This window comes from Epinephelus fuscoguttatus, linkage group LG17 (assembly GCF_011397635.1).
Source record: "Epinephelus fuscoguttatus linkage group LG17, E.fuscoguttatus.final_Chr_v1".
NCBI lineage: Eukaryota > Metazoa > Chordata > Actinopteri > Perciformes > Serranidae > Epinephelus > Epinephelus fuscoguttatus.
The window spans coordinates 14,414,570-14,431,999 of NC_064768.1; the positions used below are offsets into that span (position 1 = coordinate 14,414,570).

At 40.8% G+C, this 17,430-nt stretch overlaps 1 protein-coding gene across 8 annotated transcripts in view; it reads left to right on the forward strand.

Annotated features, from left to right (window-relative positions):
* Positions 1–17,430, forward strand: part of pleca (plectin a) — a 141,625-nt gene that overhangs the window by 65,297 nt on the left and 58,898 nt on the right. For 2 of the 8 annotated variants that reach the window (XM_049602645.1, XM_049602648.1), the window contains exon 1: positions 16,876–17,028. The exons of 4 other annotated variants lie outside the window; for them this stretch is intronic. In XM_049602645.1, coding sequence (XP_049458602.1) covers positions 16,926–17,028 — 103 coding nt within the window. In that variant the 5' untranslated portion in view covers positions 16,876–16,925. Of the gene's footprint in view, positions 1–13,847; positions 13,929–16,875; positions 17,029–17,430 lie in introns of those variants that run through there. 2 more of the 8 variants (XM_049602652.1, XM_049602650.1) reach the window with 2 other exon arrangements.

The window sequence follows — 17,430 nt, forward strand, 5'->3', positions numbered from 1 at the left end:
TGTTTCAAGTGACTAGTGCCATAAAAATAATAGTTAGCATGTTAGCCATTAGCCTAGATACAGCCGGGGCGCATAGTAGCATCAGTGAAAGGGCAACCTTCAAGTGCAAAGTTAGTCCACGGTATGAGATTGCTGCTTGTTCTCGCGATATTTTGGCCGCGCTTTGGAAAGCAAAGCTAAATGGTAAACAAACATGGCACCACACCGGTAAGGTAAGACAACACGTTTACATGTCGTTTTCTATATGTTCTCTGACATTTATCCTAACGATATGAGGCAGTCTTTGTGGGAAAAAAAGCTTGTTTAGTGGACTAACTTTGCACTTGAAGGTTGCCCTTTCACTTACGTTTTAACAGGTCTGACGCTACTATGCACCCCGGCTGTATCTAGGCTAACGGCTAACATGCTAACTATTATTTTTATGTCACTAGTCACTTGAAACAAATTTAGGACGATAGGAAACAGGCTGAAATAAACCAAAATTTCCCTTTAATTAGGTTTCTCAGAGCCAACATGCTACACTAATTTCTCACTGATGTTCAATATATTTTTTTTTTAATTATGATGAGAACAGACCAGTTTCAATCAGCCTGCATCTTCATTAGCATCCTAGAGTTATATAACAGCTTCAGCCATTACCAAACCTACATATATACACTCTCTCCTCAGGATGTAGAGCCAGTCTCCTTTTGCCACATGCCAGACTTGTCGATGTGGCTGTGAAGTTCAGTGTAGTGCTCCCAGTTTCTGTGCAACTTATATGTTCTGTTGTTAAAATTCAAGCAAGAACTGTTAAGTGCATAATGGTACGACCCTGGTTTAGAAATCACGGTTTGGTGCATGTTCGGCACAGTGGAAAACAACTCCATTACACAAGGATCAGTTTCTTTTCATTTATTTTTAACAGACAGTGGTGCAAGTGTCAAAGACAGACACATTCCTCCTGCTGGGGACTGACCATAACATTTTGCCCACTGACTACTTTGGTAAATTATTTTCATTATGAAAATTAGGAACATTTTAAACACTTATATATTGCACTGTAAAAACAAACACTCTCCTGAGATGCGACAGGTCACAACAGGCTATAAAAATGAAAAGCATCTCTTATGCAATGAAAATGAAAATGCAAGAGACATAGAAAAATAAGAAATAAAACTTGTGCATCAGGAACAGTATTTTCATTAGTTCCACGCTGGCTATATTCAAACATTCAGAGCAACCAAACATTTATCATTCTGGTGATTGGCACATCTGGGTGATACCGTTAAATGTGCGTTAGCATGTTGGATCTGTTTCCATTCACAGACCCTACAACTGTGGAGCAAAGCTGACACATGGTCCTCATCTTTTTCACAGCTCTCTCTCCATTGTTGTTATAGCTGACTGGGGACCCGCATGTGGGTTTATTTGCGCTGGCCAAAGTGTGAAATGACTCGCACACCGATCAGCTTGTTGCTAACAATTTGCAACTCCTGTAGAAGTTCCTGGGTGGAAATTATGATTGTGTACTTACGGTCCATGTTGTGTGCATCAATCTACAGATTGTTTATCCTGCATGCGGTAGTGTGCACAGGACAGTTAGGCACATTTGCACACACTGTTACAGCGCTAATCACTATTTATCAGTTTGGTTTTGAATCTGAAAGCCAAAACAGCTTAAAGTTTAAGGAATACTCCCACATATCTTTGGATTTTCATTCCTTGTGAGCATAAAATATGGCTATTGTCAGTTTGGATTAACAGCAATTACAGTAGATTCCAGTGGTGACCCAGAGTCACACAAAATGCATGTCAGAGAGTAAAAAAACAAAATGAAAATATTTCACACCACTCCTGCAGTGTGATCAACTCCCTTCTCTTGATCAGTATGTTCAGTATGTCGTAAACAAACCTCGTTTTGCCAATGAATAACTCAAAATGTTGTTTCCAGCAGAGCTTCTGAAGGAGGCACTGATGTGAGTGGTGTAAATAGCTATATTGTGAGAGAAGCTATGAGTGTTTGGAAGATAGGAAACAGTTCAGATACAGTTAAGTATTCTTTTAATAATGTAACTGGGGGTGTCTGTGGTCAGATTTATATTTTGAGTTTAGGTTTTATGGACTGGAGATGGAATGTGTGTGCATGGAAACATGGAAAACACCCTCTCCAAAATAATGTCAAAACCAGCCTGTGCTCACCTCATCCCGCATCCACGCTGCCAGTTTGCCCGTCTTTTGATGTTTTTATCATCTGAAACTTTTGGATGGTCAGTTATGGTTGAGTGGTGATAAAACCACTGAGTGACTTTCACTTCCAGGAAGAGTCTGTCTGTTTTGTGTGTTGCCAGTAGCAATGCTATCTCCTCTGACCGCTGCTCTGGCCCCATATATTTACTCATATTTCTATGGTGTGTCATGTTTCTATGGTTACAGGCATTCCTGGCCGACCACACCCCGCCATGGGCTTTTGATGACTCACTGCAGTAGCCAGTCTCTAGCACACACACACACGGAAACTCCCATATTTCCTACTCTTCTGTTGCTATGGATTTGTTCTTCTTAATCACAAGATGCTCTTATGATCTGATTTGGCAAAATGGCAACTCTGGCAAAGTGCAGTCATCCATTAACCGTTCTCCAAGTCGGCCATTTTAGCTCAGTGATCTTTCAGACAAACAAAATCCTGTCACCTTTGCACTGAGCAGCATTTCCACTTTAAATGCTTTATATCGTTCTGTCGACACCGCAGCTGCTCCATGCCTCCCTGAGATGCCTCCCGGGGTTTTCTCATAAAGTTACAGTGGTTCAGCCAAACTCATGATGCACAGTCCTCTGAGCATCCATTAGCTGCTCATACTGACAGCCATTTTACCTCAATTGCCCTCTAGACAACTCAATGCTTTTATGCTGAACAATATTTATAGCCTGGGTGGTTTGTGCAATACCAGCTGAAACTTTATGCTCTGCTTTGTCATGTCAACATCCTGTTGAAGACTGAATTTATGATGTACTTTCCTCATACCCAAATTAAAAACATCTCATGGGTGTAGCAAATTAACTGATACATCAGTTTTTTGCAGTCAGACATTTCATACATTGCACCACCACCTGGCTGATATGACTTGTCATCCTTTAGACTTTGATTTGAGTTCCAGTCTGTCTTCACTTGTCAGCAACAGAACAACACCCTGCAGGTGAGTTCAGCATCTCGCTCTTGGACAATTGTTGGTTATGAACGTATAAAACCAGGGAAAACCTGGGTGGCTTCACTGGCCTACCTCGCCCCATCTGCTCGTTCCTTTACAGACACAGCTGGTTTGTGTCAGTCTCAGATGGGACAAAATCAAATCGTCATCATACTTTTCTGACAGGGTCTTATTTACAGTAGCTGAGATCTTTTGAAGGAACTGCATATCCAAAATGCTTTGCAAATTTGAAAAACACAAGCGCAGTAATGGAAAACACAATTGTAAAAGCCAGCTATAATTGCTGGTGGACAATTATTGCTTCCACATGTAGAAAAGGAAAGTTCTTCCCCATTTGAAAGGTGAAACGTTGTTCACCAGTTAACTAAAAGTACTGCCTCAGTGTGAATGTCACAAATGGGAAATGTTGTTCAATGTCTCTATATTTTCGTATTTAGGAAAATAGGTCTCTGGTAATCATGGAGATGACTTAAAACCATTTGCTAAAACATAAATTAAAAATGATGTGTGTCTGTTAAATTTCTGTTGAGCGACAACATCATTTTAGAATCCAGTAATACATGAAGTCTGCGTGAGTCTGTGTTGCCAAGAGTTTTATATTTATATTTTGATATTTCTATTTTTTTATTCAGTAAGAAAACATGATGAAATATTAAGATTCAGTTGTATTTTATGCTCATCCATTCTCTCTTATATTCTCTTTGTCTTTGACTCTTTGTCTTCCTAAATAAATAAATAGAGAGAGTGAGACCCTGGCTTAATTAATAATGGTGTTTTTATCTGTGATTTCCAACAAGTCATCATGAAATAGGTGTTTTGCATTACTGCTTGTTGTTTTTGAATCTTTAAACCTTTTTTTAAGGCACATCAGGTGATCATCAGTCTTCCTTGGAAAAATATGTTCTTCCAGTCAGTAAAAGGGTTTTTTAAATTTAGTGGACATGAGGTGGACAGATGTAAGATCCAACCCCAGAGCAGAGAGAACAGATTGAACATAGACGAAGACAGATCAAGTGGCACCCTCTGATACTTCGATATGCAGGGAAATTGGCTTTTATTTCACTGCAGACAGTTTAGAAAACAGAACGGCCTTTGGTGTTTATTGATCAGCATATTGGGTGCATGCTAGATTGTGATCATTGCAGAATAGACATTTAGCTTATCAGCAGATGTGTGTGTGTGTGTGTGTCTTCAAGCATTTTTCTCACCACTCTGTTTCCAATGTCAAAATGCAAAGTTGCATTTAATGACTTGGAAGACAACCATACAGCTTAAATTACTCGCTATAAAGTCTGTACTGGAATGCAGAGACCAGTTCAACTGCCAGAGGAGTTGAATGGGTTTGGTTTTAAAGCAGCCACTGTCATCTTGACTTGTTTCCATTCTCTCGTCGTCCGTCGCTTCCACCATGGCAATGAGCTTTCATCACGGTTTAAAGAGGGACACAATAAAACCACCTTATTTATTTATATCCAGGCAAAGGTTAAGCATGCTAGGGTTTCCTCCTGGTTACACATATTCTCATGGGGTAGCTGCTCAGAATAACCACCATGTATTGGTGATTTTCCCATCCTGTCTTCATTTTGGAAAGTTTCCACATACTGTATTAATTCCCGTTGGGTGGATAATTAATTCATGACTCATTCTAAGCTTTTATTATTGTCTCCATCAGGCATAAGCCTGGAGGGGATCATGCGTTTGGTCATGTGTGTGTGCATCGGTGTACCTGTCTGTCTGCAGCTGATCTCGCATACTACTGGGCCAATCAGCCTCATATTTTGTGTTCACATTTATGACTGTATGCTAAGGATCTTGTGGTTGCGTTGATTCATAATTGCTGAAACACCTGGTTTACTGACTGTTTCATACTGTCATTGACTGCTGACTCCTCACTCCTCTGAAGTGGGTAGGTACCTGTTATATTATGATCCACCAAAGTAAGGTAAAATACCGGGATAACGAGCCCCTGATTTTGTAACCTTCATCGCCATTTTGACTGTAACAGAGCTGGGAGGGAAAATTCTACCAGTTGCAGCTCTCCATGGTCCGACTTCCATGGCTGCAACCCGATTTTGCTCTGTCCCCTGCACGGTGTCATACTACACTGCACAAATTACATCTTTGTTCACTTGCAACATCATCTATTCAGTAGATTACAATTATTTTTTTGGGCTGGTGAGTAAAGCAAATTTAGCAGCCACTTGTATTTTTATTTCCAGCTGCAACGCAGCCACCTGGCGGAGATCTGCACTCGACTTTTCTAGTTTATACATCTGTAGTTTTATTATAGCCAATACTTTGTGTACTGTGTTTCATAAGAAAGGCTTTAGTTGAGAGGTGAAGCTAGAGGAGGTTTGACGCAGGTACAGACTGTTTCATTTCTCTCCATCTGCAGTTTGGTAGAAATAACCAAACAAACGTCTGTTGGTTTGTTTGATTTAGAGCCAAAGGACAGGTAATGAAGAGCACATGGTGATAAAGTCTCTGCATCCAATGAATCAACATAACACAGGTCTCAAGGCTTTAGATGAATCAAAATACTGCTGATTTCTTGCACTGTGAGAAAGATCTGTTTTCTTCTACCATAAGTGATTTTATCTGCTGTGCCATATATCAAGACTTTGCCCGTGCTAGCAAAGCAGCAGTTCAGCTGTGTTTATGATTTGTGATTCTTTCTTCCAAATATCTTCACTTACTGCTTCAGTTTATCGTTCTTGGCTATCAAAATACCAGGGAACTGGCAGCACATCATTTGCCTTGCCTGGTATGATCAGCAGTGGAGCCTTTTCTTGTCTGGCGCACAAATTATTTGCAGTGATTGTTTTAATATTGTCTTGCCCCAAAAGGGTGGGGTTATCTCTATCTGCGGTGTTCAGTGTGACTAACAGGACTTTTAAAAATATCCTATTGTATTTGGCATTTTATGTGGCCTACACTAAATACTGAAGAAAGCCCCCATTTAACTGTAAGAATTACTGACTAATACTGTTAAACCCAGACCTCCTGGAGTCCTTACTAAGCTTATCGCCTCTTCTGCATGCTTTTACTCCCAGACATTTGTTATGAAACATAGCTCCCAGTGGAGCAGGAATCTGTTTCACATTCATTTTCTTGACAAATAGAGTGACAAACAAACAGGCCAAAGGTGATTTTCATTAAGGGGATTACAAGATGGTTGCAAGAAATGAATTATTCAAATGGTGACTCCTCCAAACTACCATAAACAGTGCTAACAGATGTTCTCTGGTACTTGCAGAACTTGAAGCTTCTCAGTAAGCTCATCACTTTTCCCTGTATCAGGTGCTGTGCACTGTCTGGGACTCTAAAAGGGAAAATTATCCCAAAATCAAAACTATGTATTTTCCCCCTTACCTGTAGTGCTATTTAGTAGTCTAGATTGTTTTGGTGTGGGTTGCAGAGTGTTGCTGATATCAACTCAGAGATGTTTGCCTTCTGTCCATTATAATGGAACTAGATGGCACTTGACTTGTGGTGCTCAACAGCACTATCTCTTAGTAGCATGCATCTACTGCTAGCTAGCGTAGCATCCACCAAGGTACCTGACATAACAGCCCAGCCAAGGAGGATGCCATTAAGTTTTACACCTCATGCAGAGTACATGCACACCTCCTTCTGCACAGTGATATGGTTGGCAGACGTAGTTCAGTAAAAATAAAATAGTTCAAACATGAAACTGCTCACAACAAAATATGTGGATTATCTTGAGTATACGAGTCATGATTTCTGGAGAGAGCCTTTGTTGTTAAGTTTCCAAATGTTGCCACTTTTTTTTTTGGCGCTTTGAATGCCGCAAGCCCAGTGCCATCTACTTCCATTATATTCAAGAAAAGGCAGACATCTCTACGGCTAATATCTCCAACTCTCTTCAACTCCCACTAAAACAATCTAGATAGATAAATACCACCAGAGATATGAGGAATAATATCTATTTATGACTTGGGGGTGAATTGTCCCTTTAAGAGGGTCTGCAGAGGATACTGTAGTGTATGCTTTATTCTGATATTAATTACGGGATGACAGTCAAGAAATGGATCTGTCAGAGGAGGGCACAGTTGTACCACTTAAATAAAGGCAAATGGGAAAAACCACCATCCCCTGCAAACATTTTCCAACCTCCTCCTTGTATTTTTAGCCCCACTGGCAACAGTGGTTATCCTGGACTCCATTTTGCTTTCCAGTGGCGATCAGTCACAGAGGAGGCTGAGTAACAGGATTAAACACAGGCACAATTGTCCTCTCTTAAGGGAAAGAAATGACTTGATGGCTTTTCCATTTAGGTTTGCAGAGTTGGCTGGTTGGGGATGTGGGCTATGACTGCTCAGGAAAAAATAGGGAGACCAGAGATCATGGATTCTCTCAGCGGTTGAGTCTTAGGTTTGGTCTTTCAACACTACTACTCATTTTCAAAGGTTGGGAGTCATGTCAGAGTTTTCCTTTGAAAATGAGTAGTGTTGACAGTATGTTACATTAAGCACCTTCAGTGGTTTAATATACAAAGAGTGCTGTACATTTTTACCCTTGTTTTTTGTCAAAGTGACATGTTAAATACCACCAATCTGTTGTTCTTAAAAGTTGTAGACTGGCTACAATTGTGTTGTATTGTTGTGTTTTGTGTTGATGGTGGTTTTCCCCTCAGACCTGTTGATAGCTGGTTGTGAGTCATCTCTGATGTCATAAGATAAACCTTTTATCTGTCAGCTCTCTTCCTCCCAGAGACACACTTGACCTCCCTATACAAACAGAGCATCAGTTGTAGACCAACTGTCTCAGTATACACTGTTAGTTTTCTAATATAAATCTTTACACCAATGAAAGATGTAAAGTTTCTGAGTGCTGTCTAGCACAACTAAATGAAAGAGAGGAGCAAAGCCTTTAATGTGCATCTGTATAACAGCATGCTTTTTGAGTGTGGTTTAATTTCGTCAGTTGGAAAATAATGTTTTTGACTCATTTCAGGCCTGAAACACAGACCTGTACATTGTTTCAGGAATTTGTCCTAAATTGTTGTATCATATGTCTATGTATTTGTATTTAAACTCTTATACATTATTTAGGAAACTAGACAAAGTTCTACCATTGGAGAGATAACTCTACTTGTTTGCAAGTGATTTACCAAATTTAAATTCATTTTTCTGATTTTCTTTTTTGTAAAATTATTGTCAATATCTCAAGATAAAATGCAAAAGATGAAGAGACTAATAATATCCAGTTTCTAGAAAATACTGAGATTGTTGATTTGTAAGAAATACAGAACAATGAGACTATGAGTACTAAAACTACAATATTTATTTCATTTATCCTTTCCAAATACATAAAGGAAATTTGTATTTGCTAAAACAAGCAATTTTGCCTATTTATGAGCTATGTATAAGAAAATCTTAGATGAGGTTTTGTTTGACTTGTATTTATGTTAGATTATCTCATATTTGGCTTAAAACTGGTTAATGAGATGGTGCTGGGTTTGTAGCAGTAATGCCCATCAGTCCCACAGGGTACAAAGCTTCTCTACGCACTCTGATCCCTTTGGTTTCTGTTTTCTTTCTGTGTGCACACACCCCCTTGAATTCTCCTCCTTTCTTGCCTCTCGCCTCTCGTCCACACAGTTTCTCCTTCGACTGGGGACAGAAAAAGGTAGGAGGGGTTGTGAGCATCGTTGTTTTTTCATGCTGACTCATGATGGCAAATTGGTAGATAGAACCTTCATTACAGTGAGGTAAAACTGATGCAGATGAGAGATTTTTGTCTTGTTCGTGTGATGTTACCGCATGCAAACACTATATACTGAAGCGGTGGTAGTCAGAGATATTTCAAGAAGAAATTCCTTGAAGATCTTAAAGAAAACTTGAAGTCAAAATGGTGGCTGGAATGGTAATGCCCTTAGCCGACCTGAGGGCAATCTATGAGCTTCTCTTTCGAGATGGTGTCATTGTAGCCAAGAAGGATAAGCGTCCACATTCCATGCACCCTGATGTCAAGGGGGTTACCAACCTAAAGGTGATCTGCGCAATGGGCTCTCTGAAATCTAAGGGCTGTGTAAGGGAGACTTTTGCTTGGAAACATGCCTATTACTACCTTACCAATGAAGGGATTGCATACTTGCGAGATTACTTGCACCTGCCACCGGAGATCGTGCCAGCCCCCCTTCAACGTGTTCGTCGCCATGCATCCCCAACACGAGTCCATATGGTGAAAGGCCCCCCATCGTACATCCCAAAACCCAAGCCTGGAAGAGGAAGCCAAGAAACCATGATGGACAGGTACATTTACCGCCACAAGAGAGCTGAAGAGAGCAAACAATCTGAGAGGCCTCCAATAAACTTTAGAGGCACCTACCAGTTTGATGCATCACTTGGCCAGCCTGGTGTTCAGACCCAACCCTTTTTTAAGAGAGACAAGGATTTCTACAGAGGAGAGGAACATTTGGCTAAGAAGGGTAACAGGAAAAGTTTTAGAGCTTCTTGTCTCCCAACTGACGACAGAGCCACCAGATGTTCTGATTCACTCAAGGAGGCCAAGCTAGCCATTTCTTCAGTTCCCTCTTCTTTAAATGTACCAGAGTTCTCCAAAGAGATGCCGACTGTTCATATGGGTCCTTGTGCCCAAGTGAGGGAAGTTGTTAAGCTGACTGCTGCTCACTCGATTGAAGCTTTTGAGGATTCTGAATGTGTGAAGATGCAGGAGCCCACAGAACTAACAAGACGAGAAACCGCTAATCTAGCCTTGGATGTACCTGGAGAGGTATTGCCTGAAGCTGAGCCTGGTGAATATGCGATGGTTGACCGGCAAACTGACATGTCTGATCCTGGCCATGACTCAGCAACCTGTCCATCAACAGCCTCAGAAAAAGTGGTGGATGATGACAACGTTGATATAGAGGACACCCAGAAAGTCACAGAGAAGTACATTCATATCAAAATCTCCAAGATCTCCACCAGTGCAGCCTTTAAGGCAGACTGTCCCAGCCCTGTTGTCCCTTCAGAGTGTCCAGTTGTTGTTCTAAAGAGCAATCTGCATCAGGGAGACCAGAGCTTCCTCACAGAGGACCCTGAGGAGGAACAGGATGATCAGAGGGTCTGGCCTGACTTCTTAGAAGGTTTGAGCTTGCCTTAGTTCTTCCTGCTCTGTTTCCTCCTCTTTCCTCTTGTCTGCAATAAAGGCTATCTTGGTGTTGCTATGGGCACTGCTTCTGTTTGGGAGGTTGAGAGAGAGAGATAATTTGATCATCTAGCAATACAAGTAATGCTCTTGTCATTTTCCATACAGCTAAACAACAACCAGACTGCCAATTAGGTGTCATTTTACTGGATGCATACGGAATTGTGCCAGCCTGTGGCTCACTTGCATGACAAGTTATGAAGTGTAGTTTTATATCTAAATTTGAATCTCATATAATATAAATCCCATAATTGTTTTTATGTAGACATCTGCACAATGCTAAAAAAAAGGGCCATGTGTCTAGGCAAGATTTTTAAACAAAGCACATACCTATTTGCATATTGAGATATCAAGGTTTTTTAATTTACTAAATATCACAGATTTGGATTTAGATTTCCATAATTTAAAGGGTAACTGAAATATTTTTCAACATGAACCCTGTTTTCTTATATTTTTTTGTCTAAGTGACTAATGAGAATCAGTATGTGTAAAGTCTCCCCTGTGAAAATAACAAAAATAAAGGGGAGATTCTCCATCCAGTTAAACATTTTTTTTTTTAAATATCATAGATAAGCAAATGTACACGATATGATAACTGTCAGCTTTTATATATATACCTTGAAACCGGTATATCACAGCAACCCTACATCAGTCACTTAGAAACAAAAACATAGGAAAATAGGGTCCAAGTTGGAAAATACAAAAGTTACCCTTTAAATTTTTTATTTTTTTTTTTTTTTTTGGCAACAGCACTGGTCACTGAGCCAGTGTCCTTTGCCTGCAATTAGTGTTGCCTGTGATGCTTCAGGCCTCCTCTGTTTTATCTACACGGCAAATATTTATAAGTGCTTCCTAAGATATGTTTAGGGGTGAAATAAAACCGGAAGCTGTGACTTAGTTCATGCTTATTTAGGCCAAGGTAGCAGATCATCAGTTTAGTAATGCTGATACATGCTTGTTCCATACAAGTACAGACGTAGGCAGTTATCCTAGAGTGTTTATTTATAGTCTATACTGACACATGAACGCATGCACCCAGTCAGACCAACTTTAACAAAATCAAGGCATGTAAATAGATATACATGCATATACACATACAGTTTAGTTCAAGGAAGTTGGGCCTATATTAGGTATTAGTCAAGCCTTTAGTTTGTTTTTCATGGCTTGTGCAGAATTAAATCCATGAACAAATTTGCAGATTTTAAACAACTGGAATTTTGGGACTTAACTTTAGTATCCTGTACGTTTATGTAGATATTGTTGATACTGAGTTATGTTTGCACATAAATGACTGATGGAGTTCATTCTGCCACCTGCTGGGGGAAAAGTGATCTGCTTTAAATACTGTCCTGCTACTGAATTGCACATTATTTACGTGCACAGATCGTACAGTGGTTTTCTCTTCATCTTGCAGAACGTGCAGCATTTGCCAGAATTCCCATATAAATATTTATGAAGCCTCACACAGCTTGATGATGATCAGTGCCTGTACAGAAGCCACATATTTAAGTTCCAGGCTTTACCTTAATATGCAGCCTGCCTGAGAATTTTCCATTGTTGAGGCTGATATATGACTAAGCAGAGAGACTGGGAAATGTGAGTCCAATTAAGCCACACTCAGCTTTTCCTGCCTGTGCCTCCGCAAGAAGGGCGAAGCAGCAGAAGCAGTCCAGATGAGAACATGTGGCAGTTGCCACCTTTCATCTGCCCTCCTGTGTTTTAGCCCAGCCTGCAATGAAAGTAAACTCCAACATTTAAAAAGACCATACTGTATTTGAATGGAGCAGCCACAGCAGCACACAGTCACTAACCCGCTGTCTCATAGTACTATGTGTGGCATTTATTACGTGATATAAGAGAAATCAACAAGAAACCACTGAGCTACGATGGAAGTGAGTTATACTAGAGACTTCATGGAGGCTTTGATTCAACACGGCCAAGGTAGGGAACAGTTCTGTCTTCTTACCAAAAGGTGTCAGCACAGAAATACTTAATGGTGAGTCTGAGCTTGTGTAGAGGACCAAAGAGGATGAAGCAGGTATGGGTGTGTCTCTCACTGTATCAGATAACAGTCTGGGACAGGCCTTTGTGTTGAAGTGACAACACATTGTTTTAAGTGTACCTAAGATTGTATTTATTTATTTTTCACCGGAATTGCACACTGTGTCTGGTTTATTTTGAGCTCAGGCGTACAGCAAGTGTTTATGTAGAGAATAAGACTGAAGCAAATTATAGTTCATAACTTTACACCATAAACCTTGAGGTAGACACCACCCACGCCGCCTGGCACTGTCTGGGATCATGTTCCCTGGTGTTTAATCCAGGGGGTGTGGGCAGCAAGGAGAGCCCCTGACTGGCTGCTCCGCGTCTCGCCCCCGATTAAGATTCTTACGGGTGAATACAGGGCATCAGAGTGAAGCACCAGGCCTGGGTGGGCTCAGAAATTATGCACAGCTGCATAGATAACACGCCCTAAAGATGCACAGACTGTATGCTGCCTTGAGTAGATAAAACATTTTAGTTTTGCTTGGTATTATTATTTATCTGCGTGCAAGTGATGATTTTTTTTCTTCCAATACTGAAGGGATAAATCATTTTGTTGATAAAATGTAAAAGAATAGTGAAGCCCCAAGATGAGAGCCCAAGAACACATATTTATTTTAATTTGTTTTGTTTGACTGAGAGTCCCAAATTAAAGATATTCATGATGCAGTTATATAAAACAAAGAAAGCAGTAAATAATAATATTTGAGAAACTTGAATTGTAGTAAATATTTTTTGCATTTTTGCTTGTGAATGATCATTTTCTTCATTTGATTAATAATTTAACACTGTCTATCTTTAATGTATCATAAAACTAACTGTAACTGGGTGGTACGAGGAATAGTATTCAGTTAATGTTCTTAAATCACAGTAACTAAACCATAACAAGAAATACGGCCAACATAAAGCTTTATATTTGTACAAAGACAGAGCTGTACAGATGTGTGCTAATAAAGCCAATATGTTAATATGATTTGTTTTCTAATATCAGTAAGCTGGTCCAGCTCTCACGTTTTAGTTTTAAATCAAAGTCATTGCTGTTATAGTCAAACAGTATGATCCATATCCTGTGGATGTGGGGGCATGTTTTAACTGTCTCCAGTTTTTCCACAGAGAAGCCTTTGTTATAGTAGCTTGCTGGCATAAATCATGTTTTCCGCTCTTTGTCTAAATCCTGTAAGAAAATGTGTCCCTGGGAGTTTCTGCAGCTCTGCACATGGATTCCATCCAGTGGCGCTCGTCAGAAACCACCACGCATGATATGCTGTTTCCACTGAGGAAAGCCTCACAAATTAAGTCAAACTCGCAACGCTGTCTAGTTTTCACTTCCCAGCCGAGCCTCTGGTTCTCTTTTTTATTTTTTCTCCGTGCTTTTTTAGCACGCCCCCCTGGTTTTCATCAGAACACAATGTCGTGAGGTCAGATTTGACTCCTTGGCAGTTCAGTATTTTCTCTAAAAGTTGTGAAGACGCTGAGCAAAGATGGACTTATGCTGCTGTTTTTGTCCAGGACCACGAGATGGTAGGTTTGCTTTTTGTAGAAACTTTTCATTTTAAACTCTATATCAGTGCATTAGGGGATGCTGTGACAGGAAGAAAACTAAGCAGAGTTGAATTTCCTGCATTATTATGCATGTCATCTGAGGATAGTGCCACTCCCGGCATCAGTATCTTGTTAGAAGATTAAAAACATCTCTGACATTCCTATCATTGCTCACTTACCTGTGCTCTTTGGGAAATCTTTGTCATTAGTGATTGAGGCATTTTAAGTCAAATCAAAAGAACTTTTTACTTAACAGACTGTGTATGGATGTGAAGTTTGGCTTTATTGCCTCCGTGTGGGTATGCAGAGTATGCATCACAATATGGGAATCATTGAGCAAACACATACCATGTGAAGAGAGTGGGAGGGGGCTGACTCCTCCCATAAAGGAGTGCTGGAATGAATTTATTCCAGACGTTTGTACTGCTGCCTTGGTTTTATTCCCTTTACTCAGTCTTCACTGTTAGTAATTGCCAAATTATGCTGCCAGTTTTCTAAAGCTTTGGGGATTTGGTTGACATTTTGAAACTGGGATCATATGAGGTCTCACCCAGAATTAACTGCCAGATGAAAATCACTCATACAATCACCCTTTCTTTTGTTAAGAGTGTACTTTAGCCTCTGTTCCCTACTGCACTACTTTTGAGGAGACTTTAAAGGAATACTTCAACCACAAAATGACCATTTGTATAACAACTATGCACTACGTTACCTTAATTCATGAAGAAAACTATTTTTCTCGTGTGCCTCCATGCTCACCTGACAAACCAGAAATGCTCAACATTCTTAATAAATTTAAGTAGTCGGGGAACACATCTAACAATACAAATAGAAAACATCAGTTTACAAACAACTCACGCAGTATAATCCAAGTTCATTTATACAGTTTAAAGCTCAGTACTTCCCCAAGCACATGCATTTCGGTTAAAACAATATGATTTTAAACACGTCAGTACAAACAGTCTCATGCACATGTCCCTTAGCATGTGCATGTGTTTGAACTCTGTGTGCTCGCACACACTCAAGGTATGCTGCTTCCAGGTGGGAGTGTTTTATATTGTGAAAATTTTAGTGAAAATGCAAATGATGTGTACGACTGGATAACTGAGACTTGGATTATACTGCATGGGTTGTGTGAGAGTTTGTAAACAAATGTTCTGATATACTTTTGCTGTTGTTAAACGCGGACCCCAGTGACTTCAATTCATGAAGAATGTTCGACTTTTTTGGATTCTCCGTTCACAAAGTTTTCTTCACGAATATAACGTAACACATGGGGAGTAATTGATACACAAATGATAATTTTGCATGTGAAGTATGCCTTTAAATGTATTAACTTAATTCTGTCAGGGCATACTCTGTGCTTTTTGTTATGTCAAAGGCCTGTACATCAAAAGACTGTTCTGAATTCTCCTCCGTACATAAGTTGATGCTGTGCTCATCCCAAAGGCAGCTTGAGGTCCAGGCGGCTTAACGTCTATTTCTGCTTGTTTTATGGAGCACGATTGGCGTGTGGCATTGCAGTCAGTGCGTGATCACTAGTCTTGGTGTTGGGTTTCTGCGTGACACTGTTTCCAGTGCACACCAACTAATGTTCCCTCTGTGATGTTCTGGCAACACAAACTCTGACAGAGATGTCGTTTTGCCCGCAGCAATATGGTTTTGATGTCTCAAGAGTGATGCAAGCAGGTGTGTTGTGTGCTGTTATAGTTAGGCTTATTAGAGAAGATCTGCCAAGTGTCAACAGCTTACAGCCAGGTGAGATGCTCAAAGAGGAATTTACTGGTGAGCACACAGTGACATAGAGGTTGTAGTTCCAGCTGACTGGCAGGTTTGAAAATGTTCAGAATCTCTGTATTTAAAGTGACGTTGTCAGGAGGGGCTCACTCTAGTTAAAGCATATATTTTTCTCCAAGGCTCCCCAGTGTTTTAATAACAGGGCTTGTCTAGAGGAAAAATGAAAAGCACTTTCCGATTTAAGGGTTAAAAATAAGGGAGATTTGAAACAGTTAGTGGTAAAACAGTATCCAGTTAAATAGGTTTCTGGGAAGTTTATATGCACTGGCAGTGCAGTCCAAGCATAAGGAAGCAATTAACATCGGGGGAAACATAGTGAAGTTGCATAATGAGAATGGATTGATAGCGAGTGGATTATTCTGCATAGGGGAAAAATAAACGTGGGAGGCATGGTTTCAGTATAAACATTATGGAAAAGGAGGAAGGGGTTGGCCCTGGATGATCTGTGACTCATAAAGCATGGTGGAAAATAACTGAAGGGGCTTCAATGGGTAGAAGAAAATCCTATGGAGTGAATGAGTTGGAAACTTTGACACTGGCCCAAGGTGGATCTCACTCGTGCTTAGTTTTGCTTCTTATCAAGGCTGACTGGTCTGAGTGTGTGTGTGTGTGTGTGTGTGTGTGTGTGTGTGCCACACAAAACGGCCTCATATATTATTAACTCCTGCAGATAGGCTGCAGCGAGCGAGGAAAGCACTGAGCCAGTTCCTGTTGGGCAAAACCAGCGGAGTCACTTGAGCCATGGAGGACAAAACTTCTTTCTAACTACTTCAAGGCTGCAAAGTTGCTCGTGCTGGGAGAATTAGAACTAATCTTAAAATAAGTACAACTTAAAATGACAAAGAAGAGTGTGTAGAAGAGAAAGAGCAGAATTGTTAGAGTAAAGTACCAGGAAAAGGGGGAGGGAGAGAGGGAGGGAGGGAGACCAGCCACTTCTGCCAGAGGACTGAGTCACAGGGAAGAGAGGAGAGGGAGGGGTGCTGTTTCGTTCTTCTCTCTGTCGTAAAAAGTCACGGACAACTTGGCTGCAGCGCTGGTTTTAAAGTCCGGGATGGCACCACACGCCTAGGCGCACACCCCCCTCCACTCCCCCCTCACCTTTCAGCCCCCCCTCCTCCGCCTCCCCAGCCCTCCCGTCTGTCTTCAGAGCCTGGGACTGTCCACTTTGTACCAGGCCAGATGCCGGCAAGCCCCCCTGGAAATGCGTTCCCAGCCCTGGTGGTTGTGGGACACATTGTTACCTTAATCCTTGCCTGGCAGTGGAGAGTGCGGAAGAAGCAAGGTAAGAAAAGCTGAGAACTCATCGCTATACGAGGCTTACTTCAGGAGAGGTTGTGGTAGTGCCTTAAGAGGAAGGTAGCTCAAAGCTTTTTCTGTAGAAATAGTTTCTTGCCGGCTGTTCACGTCCATCGTCACTGCTCTCTCCTGTACTGTGTGTTTTTGTGGCACACACACTCTCTCTTCCTCACTCCCCCCTCTTTTTCCCTCACACGTCTCAGTTTCCTGTGGTATGGAGATGTTGCAGTTAACCCTGTAAGTGCTGGCTGTGATGTGATGACGTCAGAGGTGGAGTATTCTGGTCGACCGGAGGGTTTTTTTTGGCTTTGTCAGAGCTCAGATGTGCACACCTCAGCATCAGCTCTGCTCTCCCTCTTGGGTTTTTTTTTTTCTTGAATAGTGCCTT